The 26601-nt window shown below is 41.0% G+C and overlaps 1 protein-coding gene and 1 non-coding gene across 3 annotated transcripts in view; both read left to right on the top strand.

Moving 5' to 3' along the window:
- The first annotated feature begins 6273 nt into the window (after positions 1–6273).
- Positions 6274–6380, top strand: LOC142457475 (U6 spliceosomal RNA). The gene has a single exon (XR_012786204.1). It is a non-coding gene; the product is annotated as a U6 spliceosomal RNA (small nuclear RNA).
- A 2597-nt stretch (positions 6381–8977) lies between these two features.
- Positions 8978–26601, top strand: part of ORC5 (origin recognition complex subunit 5) — a 79932-nt gene continuing 62308 nt past the window's right edge. For both annotated transcript variants that reach the window (XM_075558516.1, XM_075558515.1), the window contains exons 1-5: positions 8978–9156; positions 12273–12365; positions 16536–16733; positions 20752–20826; positions 24075–24186. In XM_075558516.1, the coding sequence (XP_075414631.1) occupies positions 9085–9156; positions 12273–12365; positions 16536–16733; positions 20752–20826; positions 24075–24186 (550 nt within the window). In that variant the 5' untranslated portion in view covers positions 8978–9084. The remainder of the gene's footprint in view (positions 9157–12272; positions 12366–16535; positions 16734–20751; positions 20827–24074; positions 24187–26601) is intronic.

Here is a 26601-nt window from a genome sequence, read left to right as displayed (position 1 = left end):
ATATGTAAATATATAGTCACTAAATAAATTTTTTACACATGTATATTTAGTATGTATCTATATTTGGTAACTATAGCCCTTCATCTCTATATCCATATCTATCATGTTCACAAGAGCCCGCAAGGAGAAAGTCTACCAAGCAGCCCGCTGTGTGATTCCAGTGTGTGGTCTCCTCTGGGCTTCGGCAGCATTTGGCACAGGACGGCCCCTCTCCGTGGTGCTCTCTTGGTTTTCACGACGCCACTTCCCTCGTGTCTAGTCTTCCTGTAATCTCTCTGGCTGCCTTGGTCTTTCCAATCACCTATTCACTAAAAGTGGCTGTTTTTGCAGGTTTCCATAGCCCCCCTTCTTTTATCTCCTGATTCTATCCATACTCCTTGAGTTACTTCACCAATTACCTGAATTTAACAACTATCTAAAAATTAATCACTCTCAAATCCAAACGTTTGGTTCAAATGGTTTCTCTGAGCTCCAGAACCATTTAGCCCACTTGGCATCTCCCTTTGGATGTCTGCCAGGACCCTCACACACTGGCAGTTCCTAACAGAAATTCAATTTCCCTTTCTTCCTCTAACCACACCTAATATCCCTGGTCTCAGGAAGGGTCACCACCTCCATCCATAGCCGAGGCGACATCACTGTCTTCTCCCTCTCCACCCAGACAAGGCTCTCAATGTCACCGTGTCAGCAGCTCTCCGACAGTGGGGTCACGAGTACTGGTGGTGCGAGTCTTTCCATAACCTCCCTCCCTGACCAGGCCGCACACTCCTTAGTAAGGTCCAGCATCCATTGAAATAACGGAATAGTAGGTGATGAAGATAGACATTGATTGAATATACTATTCCTTAGATTATGTAAATAACGTCATTTTCCCATTCCCCCCTTCTGTTCCGCAAATTGCTAATTCACCCTCAAAAAATGTAATTGATATAGGTTCACAAACACTAAACACAAAATTGTAACTAAAGCCCCAGAAGGTCTGACGCAATCAGTGACCATGAAAAAAACTGGCAGTAACAAACCCAGTGATGTGTGTTTGTAGCATGTGCACAGAGTGATGGGGACGCTAGATCTGAAGTGTTATCGTATTGGGTAATAGGGCAACTCTGACGGGAGCACATTAACAACCGGGCAAACCCGCTGTCCTTGATTCACAGCTACCCTGTAGGCGAGTCCATTCAGAATCCCAGGGATACTGTGTGTGTGTGTGTGTGTGTGTGTGTGTCTTTGTAAATCTTCACGGGTGCAGAGAGCCTCATCTTTCCTCCCATGGAGTGGCTGGTGGGTTTGAACTGCTGGCCTTGTGGTTAGCAGGCCAACAGTGCACCACTAGGACAACGCATAAGATCATTCAAAAGGTAAATAAGTGAAGAGTTTTAGTCTTATAGGCATATTGATATGTGTAAACTGGGCTTATATAAACATTTTTAAATTGTATTAGCTAAGAAATATTGTTACAAAACAATAAAATGTATGCTAAAACAGTACACGAAAATGGTACAGGTGGATATTTCAGTATCATTCATCCTGCTGACAATATCACCTAGTATGGCGTGCACCCTGTGAACCCCGGACTCAAGTCACCGCTCTTGGGCCTGATTTTCCTTCTCCGTTTGTTCTCCCTGATGTTGGATTCTTAATCGGCACACCACCGTGTGGCTGAGACACTAGCACAGCACGCATTTCAGGGAGCCTCGGAAACACTCACATGTTTGCCAACACTTTGGGCTGTTGGCCATGTCAGAATTCAGTTCTCATCTGAGGAAGACATAATTTGATAAGAAATACTACGGCGCTAAGACCATCAGACTTCAAGGTTCCAGTCTCCAAAAATAATTGAGAGAAAGTCTATTGCGTGGAGGGGGCACATTAGATTTCCTAAATTTTTTTTTATCTTACCTGGTGGTCATGAGCATTTTTGCTCATGTGTTATTTTGTAATATTTCTCTTAAGAGGAAAGGAAACCTATCCTAAATGCCCCAAACAAGATCACAGATGTAAAAGTGGGAGGCACTTAGTTTGCTTCCAACTCCGTGGGCAGCATTGAACGGTCTCTGTCCACAGACTTTAACTGTACATAGACACTATGCCATGGGGAAAGTATTCACTGTAAAAGAATTATGAAGCTGCTACAAGAAAGAAAGCTCAGCTGCGGAGGACTGGGAACCCAGTAGCGGGATGACATCGGATTATTATTTAATAAGTATGTTAACAAAAAAAGTGCTTTGTGTAAAAGCCTTTGGACTCATGATGTCTGTCACTTAAAGTTCTGAGTCTTTAAATCAAGGAATTAATTTACACCCTGGCAAGAAGGAGAAAGTCTTGCATGAATTTTAATCAATAACTTATCTAAAACAAAACAAGGCCAGAAAATAATAGAAAAGAATTTAAAAGAAATTAATATTTAAAAAAAGGAACCTTGTCAACATGAGAGAAAAATCACAATGTAATTGAATTTCCTTACAAATACAAGTACTTTTATGAGTCAATATATTTTGTGTGTTTGAAATGGGTATGGGGTGGTTGCATACATCTTGGCATGATTTGTCACCTTACTCTGATCCTGCCCTGCCATTCTCTATTTGAATTCTTTATAAGCTCTAAACTAGTTTACTGGCTCAAAGATTTAAATAGTCTCTGCTTCCAACCTTGCCTGTTTCAATGTTGTAATTATTGATCTGCTCCTGTAAAGACTTACAGCAGAGACCACGAAGAAGCCTAAGTGCCTTGGGTAGGAAGCTAGTTTGCAGAATGGGGTGCCCTTTGGGCATTTTTTTAGATATATAGGAACTTACTCATATTTGCTGAAGCAAGACAGAGGTCATGGAGCCACATGGCTGACAGACGGAGGACCAGAGAGAGAGAGATGCCTGCTAGCATAACTACAAAGAACACTGGACAAAAGTACCACATTCTTAATGTTGATGCTTTATCTTGGTTTGTAACCTGTTAACTTTCCTACTAAGTATTGTCTGTGAGTTCTTTGTGGCCACTGCAATGGGTTATCAAACCCAGCAGAGAAATAGAGTGCCATGGGAGAGTTTGGGACGTCACAGTAAAGGAAATTGGAGGTGGGAGCCATGCCCATCCCCTGCCTCCTAAGAATCATCTTTGGGGAGATGTGGAGCTAGACTCTTCTTCCCCTTTGGGTAGCCAGAGGTGGTCAGACATGGTCTCGTGCCATTTCCTCAAATGTCCTACTTGACCTTTACTCTCCAGCCCACTCGGGCTTCTCTAATTTTATCTTTTGGCATTCTTCTCCAACCTCCTTCCTTCCTGTCTCTTCACCTTGTGCCGACCTCCAACACCCTACAGAAATACTTGCAGTTTTTCTAATGTTTTCATTCGTAAACTCTGACTCCCCGCTATAGCTGACCACCCGCCCTCTAGGACGTCTTACATGATCTGTGCATTTCCTCCAGGCTCCCATGGCAGCACTGTTTGGTGCCAGTTCTCTAAGCCCAGTCCCCACAGGGGGAGCCAGATAAAAGGAAATGGTACCTGTGCATGTAGTGAGTCTTGTCACAGGAGAGAACTCTCTGAGTTTATGGAACCTGAATCCTTGGAATAGGCAGTAATCATGCCAGCATCTTGCTACCAAGGGAAACATTATCTTCACTACACTGGACAGAAAGCACGTGTCTGTGCTTCGGAGGAAGACGCGATCTCTGCTTCCAAGACAGTTGGCAACTGTGGCGGGAGGTGGCACCTCTGTCTTCCAAGGCCGAGTTCTGTATGAAACTCCATGAAGAGACCCCATCTGATTTGGGTGGGAGTAATGTCTTCCTGGAGATTCAGAGATGCCAAATTTATAAGGTAGATCTTTTTTCCCCCTCCCCATTTACACATGAGGAAATAAAGCCAGAGAAAAGTAGCATGCCTAAGGTTGTAGTTAACAAATGTTTGAGCCAAGATTTTAACTCGTCTGTTTAATTCTAGAGTCTTTATTTCATTATTTATCTTTGGAATAAGAATAACTCACGAATATTCATGAATAAAGTGAATGTAATCTCTTTCTAAAGTGTTCAATTAGTTTGTCCAATAAATTTTCTTTAGCGATCCAATACTGAACATCCAAAAAGAAGTAATGTAAAAATAATTGATTTTTATGTTGCAGTGGAAAATTTAACTGAATTGCCTTTTCAATTTAATATTGATTTAATTCCACTCTGATACTGGGTTTTTAAAATATTTTACTACATAAATCACTTTTGGATATAGTTCTATTATACTTCTTTATTGCTTTTGTGATATAATTTTAAAATTCTATCTACCAAAAATATATTTGAGTTGAGGTAAATTTCAAAATATTTGTCCTATTTAATGTCATATGTGATTTCTTTTTTTAATCATTTTATTGGGGGTTTGTACAATGCTTATCACAATCTATACATATATCTATTGTGTCAAACACATTTGTACATTTGTTGCCATCATAATTCTCAAACCATTTTCTTTCTACTTGAGCCCTTGGTATCAGCTACTTATTTTTTAATATGTGAATTCTAATATATGTTAATAGCTCTTAGGAAGTATGAGACATTATGAACTGAGGTCCTGTAATAAAAATACATTTAGAAAGCTACTGCTTGATCATTTATCAACTAAAGACAAACTTTAGAGAAAAACTTCTTTGGGCTATATAGAGTCAAAATTCTTTTAAAAAATGTGACAGGAAACACTGTTTCAGAATAAGTATGAGATATAACTTATAGAAGAAAGGATTAACAGTACATTAGCACATAAGCATCAAACACTACTTAAAATAGCAGTTTTAAAAATGAATTATTTCCAGGCTTCTATGTAGCAAACAAAAGGTATACACTCCCAGGGCAATCTTACCCAGAGGACTGATGTAACTACCCAGCCATAGATGACTTTGGCATTGTGTGATGCAGCCCTCTCAAACTTCAGATCTCATTTCTGCAGGGCGTCTGCACCTGGTCATCCTCTTAGTGTTAGGTGTTGCTGAGTGTGTTCAGATTCACAGCAACCAGGTGTTCAACAGAAGAAAGCAGTGCCCCCATCTTCACAATCGCTGTTGTGTTGGAACCCATTGTTGTAACCACTGTGCAAATCCATCTCATTGAGACGCTCTCCTCTAGGGCCTCCTAGCAGACAATGCTCCACTGCTATGCATAGTTTTCTGCTGCTGATTTTTCAGAATTGGTTCCTCTTACTTCCTCCTGTTCTCACAGTCTGGACGCTCCAACGAAACCTTCCCGCAGCAAGGCTGACCCTGCTGGTACTTGAAGTACTGGGGACAGCGCTCCCAGCACCACAGTAAGAGACGGGTCTGAAATGTCGCAGCAGAACAAGGCCTTCTCTTTGAACAGCTGACCTCCCGTTAGCAGCCCAGCACCCACCCCGCAGTGCTACCAGGGCTCCTGCGTGCGTCTGGAGACACTTAAACCTGAATATGACAAAATCGTTCTGTTCATTTCTCAGTCCATAAAGATGAAACTAAATCAATGAACCTGATCTTTGCCCTTTCATTTTTTAGTCCATTGCAGATGAAACTTAAAACAACCTAAGTTAAAACATCTAAATATTATTCCCAGTAAACCCCCGTTCCCTCTTTTCTGGCTCAGTCGTCTTACGAACTGTACTTCTTCTAGAGCTCTCTCGGACTTAGCCCCTTCCTGGTACAGTCAAATGAAACAGAACAAATAAAAACCGACATCCTGGCCATTAGTGGGGGAGCCCTGGCATCGTAGTGGTTACTCATTTGGCTGTGATTGGCAAGATCAGACGTTCAATGTGACTAACAGCTTTGTGGGAGAAAGATGGACTTTCTACTCCCATAAAGTGAGCAGCACTACCCTGCCCTCTAGAGTTGCTATGAGCCTGCATTGACTCGATGGCAGTGAGTTTTTGTTTTGTTTGTTTTTAGGCATTAGTGATCTGAAATGGACTGGTATTGGCCATTTTGAATCAGAAAATCATATGGTTTAGTATGCTGGGAATGAAACAATAAAGAGGAATGGTGTTTAATTCCAAAAGGATTTTTTAAGATATATCTTGAAGTACAATGCCATCGGTCATAGAATTTTATCAGTCTGCCTTCAAGGAAATCCAATCAATGCAATTGTTACTCAAATCTATGTACCTACCACAAAAGCTAGTGATGAAGAAATTGAAGAATTCTACAACGTCTTCAGAGTGAAATCAATCAAACATGCAATCACGATGTATGGATAACTACTGGTGATTGGAAAACAAAAGTTGGAAACAAAGAGGAAGGAGCAGTAGATAGAAAAGAAGTTGGAGATTGTGCTTGCTTCGGCAGCACATATACTAAAATTGGAACAATACAGAGAAGATTAGCATGGCCCCTGCGCAAGGATGACACGCAAATTCGTGAAGCGTTCCATATTAAAAAAAAAGAAGAAGCTGGCGAGCACATGATAGAATTTTGCAAGACCAAAGAGTCCTTGATTGCAAATGCTTTTTTTCAACAACACAAAAGGAGATTGTATATATCTCCTTTTATATATATCATATATATTATATATATTATATATATATATATATAATTTCTCCAGATGGAATGCACAGGAATCAAATTGACTCCATTTGTCAGAAGAGGCGCTCCCTGCTCACTAACAACACAACAGCTAGAAGGAGACCAGGGACTGACTGTGGAACAGACCATCAATTGCTCATATGTTAGTTCAGTTTGAAGCTGAAGGAAATGAAAACAAGTCCACGAGAAAACAAATATGTCCTCGAGTGTATCCCACCTAAATTTTGAGAACATCTCAAGAATAGATCTGCTGCATTAACCACCAATGACAGAAGACCCGATGGGCTGTTGTATGACATCAAGACCATCATTCATGAAGAAAGCAAACGGTCATTAAAAAGACAGGAGAGAAAGTATCAAAATGAGTATCAGATGAGACGGAAACTTGCTGTTATTGAAGAATAGTGAAGTCAAATGGAAGAAACGAAGTCAAGGAGGTGAGCAGAAAATTTCAAAGGGCAGCTTGAGAAGATAAAGTAATATATTATAATGAAATGTGCAAAAACCTAGAAAACCAGAAAAGACAAACACACTCAGCACATCTTAAATGAAATAACAAGAAAAAATTCAAGCCTGGAGTTACAAAATTGAAAGATTCTATGGACAAACTACTGAATGATAGAGAAAGCATTAACAGAAGATGGAAAGGAAATACAGTGTCACTGTACCAAAAAGAATGTCAACATTCAACCATTCTAGAAGGTAGTATATAGTAAGAACCAATGGTAGTGAAGGAAGAAGTTCAAGCTGAACTGAAAGCATTACCCAAAAACAAGGCTCCAGGAATTGATGGAATGCCAATTGAAATGCTTCATCAAGCTGATGAAGCACTGGAAGCACTCATTCATTCGTGTCAACAAATTTGGAAGGCAGTTACTTGGCCAACTCACTGGAAGAGATCCATATTTGTACCCATTCCAAAGTAAGTGACCCCCCAAAAATGCTAAAATAATTCATCTTCAATATCATATGCATGTAATATTTTGCTGAACATCAACCAACAAGGGATGCAGCAATACACTGACAGGGAGCTGCTAGAGGTTCAATCTGAATTTAGAAGAGGATATACAGCAAATGATATTGCTGATGCCAGACGGATCTTGGCTAAAAGCAGAGAAGATGGGAAAGATATTTACTTGTGTTTTATTGACTACGCCAAGGCATTCAAGTCCATGGACTGTAATAAACGATGGATAGCCTTGAGAAGAATGGGAATCCCAGAATATAACATTTGATCATGGGGAACTTGCACATGGACTAAGGGACGGTTGTGGGAACAGAACAAGGGAATACTGCCTGGTTTAAAATCAGGAAAGGTGTGCGACAGGGTTGCATCCTCTCACAATATGTACTCACTCTGTATGCTAGGCAAATAATCAAAGAACTTGGATTGTATGAAGAAGAATCAGGATTGGAGCAAGGTTTATTCACAACCTCTGATAGGCAGATGACCTAACCTTGCTTGTTAAAAATGAGGACTTGAAGCACTTGCTGATCAAGACCAAAGATTGCAGCCTTCAGTATAGATTACAACTTAATGTGAAGAAAATAAACAGCCTCACATCTGGACCAGTAGACAACATCATGATAAACGGAGAAGAATGAAATTGTGAAGAATTTTGTCTTGTTTGCATCCACAATCAATGCGCATGGAAGCAGCAGTCAAGCGATCAAAGAGCACAGTACACAGTAAAGACCTCTTTAAAGTATTGAAAAGCAAGGCTGTTACATTGAGGACTAAAGTGCACCTGACCCAAGCCATGGTATTTTCGATTGCCTCCTATGCACATGAACGTGGGGCATGTCATAAGGAAGACTGAGGTGGAATGGAGCGTCTGAACTGTGGTGCTGGAGAGGAAGACTGAAAATACCATGGACTGTCAGAAGAACAGCCCAACGTGTCTCAGAAGGACAGCCCGAATGCTCCTGAGGCAACGACGGTGACACTGTACCCCTCGTACTTGGCACACGTTTTCAGGAGAGCCCAGACCCTGGTTGGTAAAGCGGAAGAGCAACACAAAGAGGAAGACCTTCAGCAGGAAGGCTGCCCGGAGGGGCGCACACACACAGACAGACAGTTGAGGAAGGAACAGGATCGGCCAGGGGGTCGCTCTGCGTTGGAACCGACTCGACAGCAGCTAACAATAGGGTGCTGTGAGAAGATGGTCGAGTTTTCCATCTTTGTGGAAGCGCCTGGGGCTTTAAACCCGGGACCTCCAGGGGGTCGGGGGAGAGCGGAAGGCGGGGGTATTCCCGGCGGCCCTTTCCCGCGTCCTGCTCTGGGGTGAGGGCGGGCAGGCCTCCGGTGGCGAACCCCGCCCTCCAGCCGCGAAGCACCGCCACGAGAGACGCGGGATAGAAGAGTTTCGGGGCGCGGGAGGCTAGAGCGGCCGTCACGCGCCACGTGCGCGCTGACGTCATAACCCCGCGCCGCCGCGCCGGCCCCGCCCAGCCCCGCAGTCCGGTTTCCGGCGGGAGAGCGGAGCCGGGCCGAGGCCGCGGGACTCTCGGACACGCGGCCGACGGTGGACCGCGGCTTCCCAGCCGTTCTCGCCACCATGCCTCATCTGGAAAATACGGTGCTTTGTCGCGAATCCCAAGTGTCCACCTTGCAGTCCTTGTTTGGAGAGGTATTGTCAGGCCGTCTGCTTTTGGGCGGTCTCGCCGCGTTACGTTTTGCCTTGTTTTACCCCCGTGTTAGCTTGAGGGGCAGCGGGCCGCGTGTTGCAGGGAAGATGGGGGCTATTAGGTTTTTCGCACACCTTCACCTGAGTAACTTCTGATTAGCCCCTTTACGAGAACACTGCGAAGAAGCGCTGGCCTGTAACAGCATAGGCGGGCTTTGGCCCAGAACAAACCAGGGGACTTCAAAAAGTTCGTGGAACAGGGTATTTCCCCACAAACCTCCTCGCCTTGTACACGGATGGAGTTGGTGGGGGTAACCCGGCTGAGCAGCGTTTTATATCGCGAGTGTGTCTGCGGGGTGTTATTCCCATAGAAGTTCACATTCCAGTGAAGTAGTCGGTGCTATTCAAGTGTACGGAGGTGGTTTTAGGAGAACAGTGATGGGCCAAACAGTACTTGGGGGTTAAAAATTCAACAGCGTTGCCAGAACTGCAGGAGCTTGGACGAGGTCTGGTGTCTACTTCTCCCATTGATCTCCCTCCCATAGGTCAGATGAGACCAAGTCAGGTGAAGTGAACACAGCTCCGGAGCCCTTGTAGCGTTCACTTGTTCAGTACATAAGCTACCGGAATTTGGTGGCCTTTGTTTCAGGCTCATTATTCAAATTTAGAATAAGCCTCAGATCTGATCTGTAAGGAGAGTAAATAAGAGTTCAGGGTCAGACTCATTTGTTCTTCCCATTCCCCCAGCACCCTCACCCCTACCCACCATCTTCTTCCATTATCCACCCCAAAAATGGCAGAAGGAAGTCTTAAGGTGGCTTGTGAGAATATTAATGTTCAGTTATACTTATGTATATAGTGTTACTGAGTCATTTTCTTGGTGGGGTACAAATGCATTTCTTCCCTGGAAATGGTAAACCGGGATTCTGTACCATAAGTGCCCCTCCTAAAAATAATATACTTATTAATCACTTAACTGCCTTATCATCTGACAGCTCTGAAAAAAATCATCAGGCAGTGCCTCCTGGACCCTACGCGGGGCTGCATGTGGCCCTTAGGTTCCCTCTATGGGTCACCCCAAATGGTAGACGTGAGGTCCAGTGGTAACCAGGCCACATGTGGGATGGCAGCTGGGTTGCTCATGGAATGCCTTCCCTTGTTCCTCCTCAACATCTCAGTCCTGCCACAGAGGGCACAGGCTGCTGGCAGGAGGGCTCAAGGTCACAGATGGGCATGGCAAGGCCAGGTGAGCATCTGAAGAGACTGGGGAGGTGTATTGGAGGAGGGGACATCAGCATGGAAGACTGGGCATGTCCCTTGACTCGCATTGAGCTTCTTTCCCACAGTGCCCTGATCTTTGACACCTCACCATGTCAATAAGTGAGGAGTACAATGTTTGGGGAAAGTAGGGATGACTACTGTTGATTTAAATGGCTGCTTTGAGCTCAGCAATAACATTTATGAGGATGGCACAGCGGTATGTTCTGGTGCACACAGTTGCTGTGATTCGCAACGGACTTCATGGCACCGAGCAGTAGCAGCAGCATTGACTGAATGGTCCTAGGTTGAGCCAGTGGTTAAATGCTGGACTAACAGAGAGGTTGGTGTTTCAAACCCACCTTGGAAGACAAGCCTGTGGATCTCCTGCTGAAAGGTCACCTCCTAGAAAGCCCAATGGGACAGTTCTCTTGTACACACACACCTGGGTCACCATGAGTTGGAAAGGACTCCATGGCGATGAACAAAAACCACAGTATTGATTTCGTGGTCACACACAGAGAGAGCATTTTGACCTTTGTGGTATTGAATCATGTTTAACATTATTCATATCTTCCCATGTGTGTCAGAGTAGATGTATGTTTCATAGGGTTTTCACTGGCTAAATTTTCAGAATTCGCTGTGTTTTCCTCTGAGGCACTGCTGCATACACGAAAACCTCCAGTTTTGGGTTAGCAGTCAAGGGCGTCAAGTTTATCCTGAAAGTCCTAAGTATCTAAGGTACAGAAGCAGTCTTCCACGTTTTCCCTGTGGAGCAGCTAGCGGGTTTGAACCACAGCCCAATGAGCCCTGTGCCACCTTTGCACCTGTACATGAACAAGCATAAGTATATGATGTATATCAATGTGTCCCCCCCAAAAGGAAAACATCTGAACCTATTGCTGGGTTATTTAGTTGATGCCTGCTCATATCAACCTTTTAGGACAGGGTAGAACTGGCCCCTGAGGTTTCCTAGGCTACAGTCTCTATGAAAACAGACTGACCGGAAGCTTTGCACTGCTAAGTGCAGAGTGGCTGAGGGTTTGAACAGCCAGCATTTTGGTTAACAGCTGAGCTTCCTTTTATAGGAACAGACAATTCATCCTTCCCCTGACCTTGAGATCAGTAGCCCAGCATTTAAGCCACACCATCACTGGGGTTCTTTCTAACAGTGGTGTGTAACCTTCCTAATGCCATGACCCTTTCATGCAGTTCCTCGTGTGGTGGTGACCCCCCCAACCATAACATTATTTTCGTTGCTACTTCATCACTGTAATTTCGCTACTGTTAGGAATGGGGCGACTCCTGTGAAAGGGTCATTCCACACACACCCCAAAGGGGTCACAACCCCCAGGTGAGAACTGCTGCCTTACAGTAATGTATAATGAAGCCCAAACCACTTGCTGCCATCAAGTGGATGCCAACAGTGGCAGCCCTATAGGACAGGGTAGAACTGCCCCTGTGAGCTTCCCAGGCTGTAACTCTATGGGGGGAGTAGAAAGCCCTGTCTCTCTCCCTCGGAGCAACTGGTAGTTTTGAACTGCTGACCTTGCAGTTAGTGGTCTGATGTAACAACTACGCCACCAGGGACTCCTTATAATAATGTATCGTTTGTGATTTGTAAAATCCCTTTTGTAAAAGTTCTATTTGTAAAACATAATTACAGATATTTTACTTACATAAAAGGAAATTCACCTACGGTCGAATTAAGTTTAAATGATGAATCCACTGTATGCTAACTATTGAATTAATTTGGATTGAATGCTGTGTTGTGTTTAACTACATAAAATGTTCTCACGCAAGTTCATAAGTTTCTGTTCTGTTTTGCATGTGTAGACTGATAACAATCTATTCTATCCTAGAGACACCATTTCAGCTTTCCATCCATTTTTATTTATGGACATACAGCCAGTGGAAAGACCTATGTAACACAAACTTTGTTGAAAACCTCAGAGGTAAGAATAACCCAACTAATGTGAATTGACTCAGAATGGAAAGGATATGGAGATCCTTCCAATTCACTTGTTTTCTGAAAGAATGTCTTCTGCATGAAACATTTCTGATCAACTTTTATTTGAATACAGCTCTAGAGACTGTAAAGGTATTCCTTCTCTCTAATTTTCATTCTGTGTATTTAGAAAGAACACCCCAAATAGGAATGCTGTGTTAAAAATATTAAACTTGACGTCTTTTCTATTGTTTCATTTATAATACTGATCATGAGAATTCTGAATGTCCACAAGTCCAAAACCAAACCCATCACCTTTACTCTCTCTTTACAGGTTTCCTATCTCAGTGTATGGCCTCACCATTCACTCAATTGTCCAGACTTACTCTTTCTTAATTCTTGTTGTCTTTACTCATCCAATAAATTGAGGCAGTAAGCGTGCTCTACTATATATCCTTATATCCTTAAAGTCTGTTGCCATTAATTATAGTTAGTGCTGCTCTCTTAGTTCTATTTACCATTATTTCTTTCCTGTAGTTCTGCAACGTTCTCTTACCTGCATTCAATCCATTTTTCACCCTGCAGCCAAAAAAAAAAATGCTCCGCTGCCTTGCTGGTCTTACAAGAAAGACTCTGTATGAGCCAGATTCCGTTTACCTTTCATAGTATAATGACAAATTGGGGACTGGAGAGGCTTAGATTCATGTTCTTGTTCTGGCTTTACCACTTAGTGCCTTCCCCATCTGCAATGCAGGGCTAACAGGGACAGCACTTGGGATTGTCGTGAGAATTGCATGAGTCGAGTGCTTACCGTAGCACCTAGCATATAGTAAGCATGCAATAAAGATGAGTTACTAAAAGGAACAATCATTGCCACTCCCTCTTTGATATCTTAAGTTAGGTGTTGGCAAACTTTTTTTTAAATCATTTTATTGGGGGCTCTACAACTCTTATCACCATCCATCCATCCATCCATCCATCCATCCATCCATCCATCCATCCATCCATCGTGTCAGCACATTTCTACATTTGTTGCCATCATCATTCTCATAACGTTTGCTTTCTACTTGAGCCCTTGGCATCAGCTCCTCATTTTTCCCCTCCCTCCTCGACCAATTCTCCATCTTGAATCCTTGTTAATTTATTTTTTAAAAATTTGTTTCATGTCTTATGTCTGATGTCTCCCTTCACCCACTTTTCTGTTTTCCGCCCCTCAAGGAGGGGGTTATATGTAGATAATTGTGATTGGTTCCCCCTTTCCACCCCACCTTCCCTTACCGTCCAGGGAACACTACTCTCATTATTGGTCTTGAGGGATTTATCTGTCCTGGATTCCCTGTGTTTCCAGCTCTGATCTGTACCAGTGCCTGTATTTAAACCTATAAAACCCTTTGCTTCTTAGTTCTTTCCTCTATTTCACTTTTATTTCACTTTTATTTTCCTCCTGTCCCGCTATCATGCTCAGCCTTCATTTGGGTTTCAGTAATTCCTCTCAGTTACATTGCCTTTGATCAAGCCCTACCAGGCCTCTTACACCTTCCTCACCATTGATTTTGGATCACTTGTTGTTCCCTTGTCCCTGGGTTTGTTAATACCCACTTCCTTTACCCTGCCTCCCCCTCTCCCATATTCCCCTTTCCTCCAGCTTGTTTATCCTGCCTGTTTTTTCTAGATAGACCTGCAGAGATAATAATATGCACACAAAACAAGACAGTGCAAACAAAGCAACAAAAGAAAAACAACAAAACCAATGACAAAAAAGAAAAACCTGTGACTAGTTCAAGGTCTGTTTGTTGACCTTTAGGAGTGTTTTCCAGTTGAGTCTGCTGGGGTATCACACCCTGGCCCCACAGTCTGTTTTTGGTATTCCATGGGAACGTCATTGCTCTGTTCCCCTTGCTGTTCTGTTGCACGCCCTTAGTGGCAAACTTTTTCTTAAGGGCCGGATAGTATTTGTGACCTCTCCAGTCTGCTTGCAACTACTCAGCTCTGCCCTTGCAGTGTGAAGGTCGCAACCGAAGATACGTAAACAAAGTAATCATGACTGTATTTCAGCAAAACTTTATTTACAAAACAGGCAGCCCACACTATGTGCTAACCCCAGTCCTGAGCTCCGAGAATGCGCATTTAGTGTGCCATACTGAACTGCTTTAAGAGTTCCTGCTCTCTTACCTCCTAGCTTTGGCATGTACGGTGCCCTCTGCTTGGAATGGCTTTTCTGTACTTGTTTCTCCTCTGTTACCCCTTTACTTGCCAAATGCCCCTTAATTTTTCCAGATTTCCTTATACCTACACTCGGGATACCTTTCCTGAGTTCACAGTGCTGTGTTAGATGCTCTCTGTTGTACACCCTGTGCACGATCTGTCACAACAGATTTATGTTTCTCTTGGCTCTGACTTTAGTGTGTGCGTTTCGCATCTCCAGGTTGTAAACATTTTTGAGACGATCTCCAGTACCAAGCACAATGTTTGTCACTTCTAGCTTGTGATCCTCCAGAGTACCTATGCATTTTAAAAGCCCAGATGCCAAGAGCCATGCCAGACTCCAGGGTCAGAGTGCACACGAGCCTTGCCCAAGCTTGTACACTGGAGAATGTCCTTCAGGAAGTTGAATAAAAGAATGCAAGCACAGTAAGGAAGTCCTGTATTTGGTGGCCGAGTTCTGTTTTTGAATTTCTCCTGCTGCTTCATCAGTGTGATAAGTGATCATTATCACTGTTTGTGGTACAGGTACACAAAAAGATTTGCCCCTGACACTTAGATTATGCGTGCATTACAGGTCATGATGAGCACAAATATAGGAAGCCAGGCACTTGTGGTGAGATGTAGCCTTTGGTTCATAAGGCAGTGAGGGGAGGTGGTCAGTAGATGCTGGTGAAACTGCCCTAGGAAGTGTAATGCAGCCGGACTGGTACTGTAACTTTGAGAAAGAAATGCCTCCCAATTCACTACAAATAGCTGTAAGTTTTTCTGTGTCAGATGCTACAATTTTCTTCCTCTGATGATTAGTATATCTTTTTAAGGAAAATAGCCTATGGTCTTGAACAAGTCTTTTGCTTTCTTAGTACTCTTAGAATTTTCTCCATTTTGTTGGTTTTCTAAATGAATTATCTCCCATAGTAGAATACTATGGTTTCTGTCCCCAAGTCTCTTGATGTAGAATTGTTTATCCTTTAAGGATATAATCTTAAAATTATAAAAATGACATTCATGCTAAGAATTTTAACACTCAAATGTACTTGCATTTCTGTTGCTGTAAAACTATAAATAACAACCTTTGCCAATTGAACATTGTTCCCGTACCACTCATTCAGAGGGAAAGGCAAACTTGACTTTGTGTGTCTACAGGAAGTGAACAGCAGCCCCAGAAGGGTAGTTGAAGTCAGTTCCATGACGGAGCTACGGAGCATGCAGGGACCGGTAATGGTGGTGCGGCACCCGGACTGACAGCAGTAGGAAGCTGTCCCTGCTGCTAGGCCTGCAGAAGCCATGGGGAGGAGCTGGAACCTGTCTCAGCAGCACTCGTAGAATATAGATTCACAAACGTACCGTATATACTTAAATATAAGCCGAGTTTTTCACCACCTTTTTAATGCAGTTTTTGTGGTAAAATTAGGTGCTTTGGCTAGGGTCCGCTTATACTCGAGTATGTGTGGTACTGACTTACCACCTTCTTTTCATTAAAAAAATTTTTTTTTACAGCTCCCCACTAGCAATGAAAACCCTTTGTTCTGTAGCCCATAGTTCAGGATAAAGTGTAGGTATCTGTTTTTGCAGCCTCCCTGGATTATTTCAGCACTCCCCGGGGGGCAGTGTCGCCCACTTTGGGAAATGCTGTGTTAGAAAAATGGCTGCTCACCTGGAGCTGTCACCTTTGGTGGGAGAACACCAGCACTGTTGAACCATGGGCCATCATGTGGGCAGTCAGGAGTAGATTGACAACTCTTCTCCCTGCCAGCTTCCTTCAGTTGCCTACTAGTTTCTGTTAATGCTGGAGTCCTCCCGGAGCCAGCACATAGGAGAGTCTGAGTGAGCCCTGTGCAGAGCTCAGCCTCCAGGGTCAGAGAGCCGGATGGTGGCGCAGAGCTCTAGAAGAGCGGAAGAATTGCATCCAGCACAGCCCTCATTGTTGACGTGCGCTTTCTTTGCAGTTAACTCTGTTGGTTTTTCTTTTCAGCTCCCACATGTCTTTGTGAATTGTGTTGAATGCTTTACCATACGACTGCTTTTAGAACAAATCTTAAACAAGTTGACTCATTATTCTTCAGAAGATGATTGCTCTACTCAAATGAGCTGTGATACATTTAATGACTTTGTTCGCCTGTTTAAACAAGTAACGAATGTTGAAGGCCTCAAGGATCAGACGGTATATATTGTAAGTAACTTAATGTGGTTATATCATCTCCGACTTGAAAACAGTTGTTTGCTAGTCAATTGCCATGCGTTTGCTTTAAATCCTATTATGTACATCTCAAGGTACTGTTGGGATGCCAGAACATCCCAAATAGATCCCGATCCAAAGGGATCTTCAGGAGAACTTGTGATACACGATGTTGTCAGGTGCCATCAAGTCGGTGGTGACTCATAGTGACCACACGTACAAAAGGATGAAGTACTACCCAGTTGTCAAGCAGAGTGTAGTGTGGGATAGCCACGCGAGGCTGAGTACTGACTGAGCAGCTTCAAGACCTAATAGCTTGGGAGATTGACCTTAAAGAATGCTTAGGGTTTTCTGGGAAGAAACTGCAGAAGACAAATTCACATGGAAGGAATTTTTGTAACTAAAAGGTATGAAGCTAGGCATGAAGGCCAGCAAATGCTAAATAGCCAAGTTTTATAAAGTATAAAAAGAGTAAAACGACTGGGAAGGCAGACTGGGGCCCATTCACTCTTTTAAGTCTCAAATTGACACCAGATTATGTAACTACCACATCTGATATATGCTTTTGCAGAAGGAGCAGTCATTAGCATACCATAAAGTCATTAATTACAGTGAATTAACTATCAAATCAGAAAAATGAACTATTAATTTGCTGCTTCAGCTTTGTATTTCATATGAAAATGGACAAATTGTGGAACAATTTATTAAATTAATCTTTTTGGATTAGAATAAATGGAGATTGATGGGAAAATTGCATAATGGGAATGCTTAGTGGAGTAGCTAATATATATCTTTAGCAGTAAATAATTTTCACTTAATTTTGTCTAAACTGATTAGAAATGAAATATCTTAAGTATGATTACTCTTGTACATTGTCGCAAGCTGTCTATTAATTATAAAACAGGCACAAAACAATTTGGATTGTTCAGGGAAATAATCTATTCCTTGAATTTTAACTTTACTGCTAATTTGAATGATTAAAATTTTCAACTAGGTTTATTAATAAAGTTTGGGGAATTTTTTTATATGTTTGTGTGTGTGTTCTTAAACCCGAGTTCTTTAGAGAAGTGGTTTCAGTTGAGGCCGGAAAATGGACAAGACAAACCTAGGACCTCTGATCTTACTGGAGAGCGTGTTTGGTGCTGACTCGTGGAGGCTCTGTGTTCAGGAGAGGGAAGCACTGCCGCGGTCTGTGCCAGCCTCACAGTTGTTGGTTTTTGAATGCATTGTTGAAACCACTGTGTCTTTCCCGCTCATGGACTGTTTTCCCTTCTTTTTGGTCGATCCTCTACTTTACCAAGCATGTTGTGTTTCTCCAGGGACTGGCTCCTCCTGGTAACATGTCCATAGTTAGTATATAGGAAGCATCTCGCAAGCCACCACCATATGTCAATATAAGACGACGTAGAACTAACTGCCCCTTGAGTTCTAAAACTTTAGAAAGCCCTATCTCTCCCTTGGAGTTGCTGCTGCTTTCAAACTGCTGAGCTTTCCAATTGTAGTCCAGTGCATAACCACTAAGCCACGGGGGCTCCTTGAGTGACACACTAGCAAACTATTAAAGATCACTGATCATTTCAAAAGGGGCAAAGGATAATTTGAAGGGACTTCCACTGGCCAAAGATGAGACAGTTTTATCATCCAAAAGTATAATAAATCCAATAGATGGAATATTCGATTTGATAAAATTTATAAGTATATAACTATAATAAACATTCATATGAAATATTGGGGTTTCGAGATTGAGAATTTATATAACAGGTCAGTACACTGCAGTGTGCTTGAAAATGACCACTGAAAATAACAGATTTTAATCACTGGAACTGTAAATTTTCCTTATTTGGAAAAAGGGTCCTTGTAGATGTTATTTAAGATTTTGAAATAGGGAGATTTCTTTATCCATTAAATAGGGGGCCAGTTCACTGTCCCTCAGAACCGTTGGAAGGCCGGACTATGGTTTAAAAAAAAACCAACTATGAACAAATTCCTTTGCACACTGCACACATCTTATTTTGAAGTAAAAATACAGACGGGGCAAAAACACCCAGCGGTCCCCATAAATGTCCTCAGTGGGCCAGCGGACCGCATGTGGCCCGTGGGCGGTAGTTTGAGGACGCCTGCATTAGACCATAAATGGAAATACAGGTATGTTCATAAGAGATAAAGAGTGAAATTTGACAGCATTAATTACACAGAGAGAAAGCCGATGTGGAGCCAGAGAGGAGAGAGATTTGAAAATGCTTCCCTGAGGATTGGTGCCTTGTCCCCGAACTAGGGAATGCAGGCAGCCATCAGAATCTGGAAGAGGAAGATTCTTCCTGCAATGTGTGTGGTGAGCCTGCTGACACCTTGATTTAGCCCAGTGAAATGTGTTTGGAGCTTGGCCTTCAAAACAGAGAGACTACATCTGTGTTGTTTAACCCTCAATTTGTTACAGCAGCCACAGGATCTTTAGTAGGCACCAACTCGTTATTCTAAAAATTGAAAATTAAATGGAAAGAGTCACATTTATTTATCCCTTCTGCCTTGTGTGAACTCCTTTATTTCTGATAATCAAATGAGAGAAAGTTCTTTTTATAAAAATTCCTGTCAGTATATTTAGAAATTATGATACAAGCTAGTGATTTTGCACCCCTAATGAAATCATGAGAGGATCCCTGACGGTGTAATGGTGACGTGTTGGGCTGCAATCTGCAAAGTGCACAGTTCAAAACCACCAGCTGCTCCACAGGAGAAACACAAAGCTTCCTGCTTCCAGAAGCAGTTGCACATCTCAGAAATTCACAGGTGCAGTTCTGTCCTGTCCTATAGGGTCATTATGAGTTGGCATTGACTTGACAGTGAGTTTGGTTTTGGATGAAATAGCACAGATGCCTTTCTCAGTGGTTAACTCTTTGCCTGTTTGACCCCATCAACCACTTTGTGGGAGAAAAAGATATGGCAGTCTCCTTTGGTAGAGTTGACAGTCTTAGAAACTAGGTTCTACTCTGTTCTATGAGATTACAACATGAGTTGAAAGTGACTCAATGACAATGGATTTTAACAGAAGAATGAACTGTCCCCAGTGATGCAAACATGTAAGTGCTCATTCACCAGCCAAAGGTTGCTGGTTCAAATTCACCCAAAGTACCTTGGAAGGAAGGCTTGGCAACCTGATGGCCACTAACACCAATAACAAATGAAATAATGCATCTCGGCAATGATCCTCAGCCGATGCTGAATCAGAAAGCCTGCCAAGGCACTTTACAATGACTGAATCAGCCTGATAACTTTGGAACCTAGCTTACTAGGGTCCTCAAACTTTTTAAACGGGGCCATTTCACTGTCCCTCGGACCCGTTGGATGGCTGGACCATAATTAAATTAAAAAACTATGAACAAATTCCTATGCACACTGCACATAACTTATTTTGAAGTAAAAAAATAAAACGGGGCAGAAACACCTGGCGGGCTGCATAAATGTCCTCGGCGGGCCGCATGTGGCTGCGGGCCGTAGTTTGAGGGCGCCTGCTCTAGAGCTACATATCGTGCAGCTGTAGTGTTGAAGCAAGAGAAGTTTGTTTTTTTATCATAAAACTCGACATTTTATTCTCTTTCTGGTCCATCCAGTTTGTGGCTTTTTTTTTTGTAAGCACATGATTGACGTTTATTTTTTAATGGAATAAAAATGGTTGTTCATTTATACATAAGAACATTTGGTCAGAGGGTTTTTGGTTGTATGCCTGTAAATGTAGTATGCCTTTTGAATGTAACTATGACTCATTTACTGTAGAAAGACTTGCTGTAAGGAGAAACTTTAAAAAAAAGTTTTTACTCAACCTACTTGAAATATGTTTCTATAAATGTAAAAATCCTAGGGTAATTAACAAATTAGAAAGTAAAATTAACTAGAAATTTAAATGTTCTGTATTATACAGAAAACTTCAAATTGGGCAGTATATTATGTAAATGTTTTATAAAGGACTTTTGGTCAATTTTGAACCTCCATTTCTGTGTTTTGATTTGTTTTTAAGGTTCTAGATAAGGCTGAGTATCTAAGAGATATGGAAGCAAATCTTTTGCCTGGATTTCTTAGGTTACAAGAACTGGTAAGTAAACCAGATGAGAATAGAAGTACAGGTGCTTACGTACTGTTTGTTTTTAAGTGTTCCTATGTGTTTAGTGAAAACAGTAAATGATTTTTATCCTCTTGACACTCATTTTTTTTCTTTAGACTTTGTGAACATTTTCACTGATGCAACCAAAAATGCCTTGAACATTAATAGTTTCCAAACTTCTCTTTGTTATCAGGATTTGGTTAACCCTAATAACTTGATGTAGATAATACAAGGAGGCTTCAAAAAGTTCATAGAAAAATGGAACTAAAGATATGGAATTTTTCCATACATTTTTGGGGATTCACAGATTTTCAAGATTAAGCTCAGAATCTTTTGTAGACTCATTTTTATCTATTATTAGTCACTTTATTCATAGTACTCGTTCAACCCACTGTTGTGCAAAAATGAAATGAGCATGAGCAAAAAAGATTGTAGTAGGAATAGAAAAACTTGTCAAGGAGAACCCAACAGCAGGGCTGCAGGCAGAGCTAGAACTAGAAACAGGACTGCTCAGCCTCTCCAGCTGTCATTGTGAAGTCTGTGACTTAGCTTTGCCTCTCGCTTTCGTTCACATGGCAGCATGAGCAGACCTAGCGCCTCCAAGTTTAATACTGTAATCATCATCGCCCAAAGTGGTGGGTGAAAGCTAGATAACACAGCAAAGCCAGGTTGTACTAGTTTGGCTAAAGCAAACTGGTGAGAAACTTCAGTCTTACCTGCCACAGAGGAACAGGAGCAGGAATACCAAACAGAGAGCTCTGGCTACCTGCTGTTGCTGTTACGGCGGTAGTCACAGAGGGATCTAAGGTTTTGCTTGACAGAGCAGCTCTGTAAGTGTTTTGAGCATAAATAGTCCCTGTATCTAAGCTGAGCTTCCAGGAGGGGCACACAGCAATGCTTTACTGCTAACCGAAAGGTGGGCAGTTCTACCCAGAGGCGCCGTGGAAGGAAGGTCTGGCCATCCACCACTTGACGGTCACATTTATGGAGCACAGTTACACTCTGAAATACATGGGGTCACCACGAGTTTGAATAACTCGGTGGCAGCTTTTTTTTTTTGATGTGTGATTTGAGTGCCAAGTAACATCAGGTAAACTCTTGAGGAGATCAGGTCGAGAGCATTTCTTCCTTTAAAACATTAAGTATATTACTCAAATTTGGGAAACTGGTAGAGGTGTCTGGGAGCCACTGGGATAATTGTGTGCCTAAGACTGCCTCCCTCTTAGTAAGAGTCTGGGGGAAAGTGAGGGCAGGGCAACCAGCACATTAGTCTCAGTCTGGACTTTGATGCCCGAGCCCAGGGATCCTTCTTTCCCCAGGAGTGAGCATATTTCTCTGCCTCCCTTTCCTTTCTGTGTTCCCTTGTTTTGTGTACTCTCCCTCACTATTTCCCATTGTTTTGCTCTTAGCTTCCTTTCCGAGATTCAGAGTACATTCTTGTAATGTTCTCTTGCCCTTCCAGCGCACCAAAGCAAATGCACTGCCACTGAGTCTGTTATGACATACACTCACCCTACAGGACAGGGTAGAAGTGCCCCCTTAGATTTCTAAGACTCGTTCTTTACAGGCGCAGCTACCTAGTGGTTTTGAACTGCTGATCTTGTGGTTAGCAGCCCTATGTATACCACTAGGCCATCCGGGCTCCGCTTTCCCCTTCTATCCAGAACTGAACTGTTTTTCTTATATTCCTTCACAATAGTCTGGCCTGCTGCTTTTAAAAACTTTAATTAGGGACACTGTTTGAAACAAATATTTTAATTCACAGTAATCTCAATTCTGACAGAGAAAATAAGCCCTGTTTTGACACTTCTAAAAACATACTTGATGTTTTAAAATGGATTTCATTTCAGGGAATTCTAGCAAAAGCATTTTTTATATTTATTTGAATAAGAAGTATTTTAAATTATGAATAAAGGGTTCATGTATTGAAAATACTTTTATATGATAGAAGAAAACATTGCCAATATAAAATCTTTTCCTTTCTGCCTGATAAATACCCACTATATGTACCTCACTAATTTGCTGATTTTTTGTTATTGTTTCGTTGGTATTTTGCTGATTTTATAAAATACTTTTGAAACGTATCTTATAGCAAAATCAATCTAATACTTTGTAATCAAGCATTATATTTTTACACGTAATTTTATATGTAATTACATGTCTAGAGCATACTGTTTTATCTCTACAGAAATAAATGAAAGAATTCTTAAAAGTTGATACATTTTAAAGCTGGCTTTAAGAAAGCATTTGAGAGTAAAAGATGTTTTTGATACAGATGGGAAATTTTCTGAGGATTATTAATTTATTGAACTCTGCTGTCTTTGTTAGCCAAAAAGGGTTTTCTTAGTAGTGAAAATTTGTTTGTAAGAAACTACATACAAATTTGAGATTTATAAATTATAAATCACCATGAAAGTATGCTGTAATTTATGAGACTGTATCCTTAGAATATTTGTAGACCAAAACAGCTATCGTGTTTGCGTTGACATCTTGGGAGATATGAAAAGGAGGCAGAGGTTGTGGAGAATTAAAATGTGTGTGGAAAATAATACAGAGGTGTCTACAGGTAATTTATAACTTAGCAAAATTTGGCCATTCTGTAGGATAACTTACACATTGAGCTTGTCTTAATGTTATTTTTGGTTTCATAGTTTTAATTTTTAAATATGCTTTAAAATATATTATAAATATACTCTGAAAGATATTATTTCTGGGACGTCTGTTTTATCCTTGGTAGTTTAGATACTCAGTTATTTGCATATTTTATATGTATTCAATATCAGTTTTACTTAATTTGTGTAAAATAATTGCATGTCTATGTGTTTCTTCAACTCCTGTTCTGAGTTTATGCAGCCATTTTAATGAATGATGCTGAGTTTTGCTTTTTGATTGATTGATTAAAAGCTATGCTTTATTTAAAAATTTTCCAAAAATCTGTTATTCAAGCAAATGTGTTCCTTAATTTCTTTTAAGTCCTTGTGTGACTGTCCTAATGTTGATTGGTATCTGAAATGTCACTTAATCTACACATCTAATCCCCAGTAATTGCGTACAAAAATTTGCAAATGGATAAGCTCCTTGATTAAGTTTTCTAAATATGGCTTATTAATATGCAAAGAAATGAAATGCAAATAAAAGATTCATTGAATCTTTGCTGTATTTCTTTGAAAGAAAAATTCAGTTTGTTCTGCTTAAGAGTTTTAAATGGAAAGTTACTTTTATTTTTCTTTATTTTACAGACTGACAGGAATGTGACTGTTCTCTTTCTCAGTGAAATTGTTTGGGAAAAGTTTCGTCCAAACGCTGGATGCTTTGAGCCTTTCGTTTTATATTTCCCTGATTATAGCATAGGTAAGTTTTATAAAATTGTTTTGGCAAATAACATTCCGTAAAATAGATTTGGTTACACCAAAAATTAAATGAACTTGTTCATACTAGAATACTTGAGTGGCTTAATCTGTCTGGATTGCTGTCAGTCATAAAAAGTTGATTATGTCCTGTACTGATAGAGGTTTTACACTAGAAATATTAGGGTTATTCTCTATGCATAATCATTAAAATATTTTGGTTGAGAAACGTTTAAAGTTGTGCTAACAATGAATGTTTACATTTTTTCAATCAATGCAGTAAGATTTATATAGTAGGGCAAACCTGCATACGAATAAGCATTAGGCTAAACTGGTCAAGTATTTGGGGCTTCAAACAGTTCACAGAAGAATACAATGAAAAATAATGGCATTTTCAAACAAACTTTTCGAAGCTCCCTGTATATATAAATTGTATCAGAATACAATCAGAAATTGTATCATGTACATGGGTTAAATACAATGTGAAAAGTAACTAATCAATTTTATTTGTCCTTTAACACTTAGAAAAACTTTATCATTTTGTATAGGGGTTGTATTTAATCTTAAATTACAGAGATCCTGGTCATTTTTGTTCTTAGATGAACAGAGTAGCTTTTTTTGTGACTAAATAATATTCTTCCTTAGTAATTAGATGTCCAATTTAGAGATTGTGACCCTGAGCATAAGGCACATCGACTGCCATCAAGTCAATCCTACCTCATAGTGACCCTGTGGGACAGAGTAGCATTGTTCCTTACTGTTTTTGAGACTAAATCTTTATGGAAGCAGACAACGTCATCTTTTCTCCTGTAGTTGAAGTGCCTGGGTGGTTTTGAACTGCTAACCTTGCAGTTAACAGCAGAGCAGACAACTGTTCCACCAGAGCTCCTTTGAAGGTAAATAACCAAAAAACCCAGTTGATTCCAACTCATTATATTCCTGGGTTTCTGAGACAAAACCTTTTTGAAGACATACATCCTCATTTTTCTCCCACAGAGCTCCTAATGGATTTGAAATGCTGACCTTGCCGTTAACAGCCTTATGCCTAACCCACAGTGCCACCAGGGCTCCTTTATAAGGTGGACAGCAGGCGATTAAAAAATAAGAAATTACATTTCCTGACCTTGGCCTCATGAACACCAGCCCTCTGAACTAATCAGCTATAAACATTCTTTGCTAAGATTAACACATTTTTCCTGCTTTTAACAAGAACAGCAATTAAGTAACACTTCCTATTATAGCAAATTAGCTGATAGGGGGGAAAAAAAGACAACTCAAAATAGAGTAAGGGAGCCCTTAATTTCAGTAACTTTTTTCCCATGAAAATTAAATAAAAGAAAAATTCAAAAGCAAAGGGCTGAATCACTTTTTACTCATAAGACAACAAAATATACTGTGTTTACTTGTACTTATATCACTCCTGTTCATAGGTAAACATTGTCATGACTCCTTTTGGGGGCTAAGTATTGAAGAAAATTATTTTGTATTTAAGGAAAATTGTAAATGTTGGTTTTGTATATCTTCGTGAAGGTGAATTAAACTATGGTGTATTGAATTAGAGAATTTGATTACAAATTTAAAAAGTAAAGATATAAAGCAGCATAGGTAGAAAGACAAATAATCAAAGTGAGCTTGCTAATTTTAAAAAGTGTAGACTGATAGATTGTTGAAGAGTATGAAGTAGTGGGGTCTAATATTACTAAAGCTTAGCCTCCTTTGAGCGTTCTCATGAAGAGTTACGGTCTCAGACACCCACCAGGGCGGTCCCTGTGAATTGAAGTGGACTTGATGGCAGGAATTGAAGTGGACTTGATGGCAGTGAGTTTGGAGCTTTTTATATCAAATGTGTGTGTTTAAAAAACATACAAAAATTACTGTGATCAGACCCAAAAGTTCAAAAGGAGTCATTTGATAAGCAAAGCAATAGCCGGAATGATCATGGAGCCAGTGATGATCTCAGTGGCGAATGCCATGCCGTCAGACTAAGTCGGTGGTGAGTTCCCTTTAGGAAGCTGGTGCCTGTGGCTCAGTGTGCGCTCCCCTCAGCATCGGCGGGTAAGGCCAGCTTAGAATGAATGCGTGTTCTGGATTCCGCCAATGCAGACGACTCGGCTTTTTGCGGGGGGTGGGTTTTGTGGTTGTTTTTCTTCAACTAGAGTGTAGTACCCTTGGTAAGTTTCTTGGTTTAGTTGTTATGTCAGTCTGGGTTGGTTAAATTATGCTGTGGTAATAAACAACCTGAACACCTCAGTTGCTCATATTTCTTCACATCCGAACCTTTGTGTTATTGCTGCTCCATATTTTCCTGGTACATCTGTAATAAATCCTGTAATACATTATTATTATTTTGAGTTTAAACAGTTGACTCTTAAATAAATACAAAGGTGAGAAAGTAAATGTCATGTTGTTTATCTTGGGA

Source organism: Tenrec ecaudatus, chromosome 9, assembly GCF_050624435.1.
Source record: "Tenrec ecaudatus isolate mTenEca1 chromosome 9, mTenEca1.hap1, whole genome shotgun sequence".
Lineage (NCBI taxonomy): Eukaryota > Metazoa > Chordata > Mammalia > Afrosoricida > Tenrecidae > Tenrec > Tenrec ecaudatus.
Note: the sequence above shows the minus strand (reverse complement) of the source record. Positions and strands in the feature narration are given on the sequence as shown.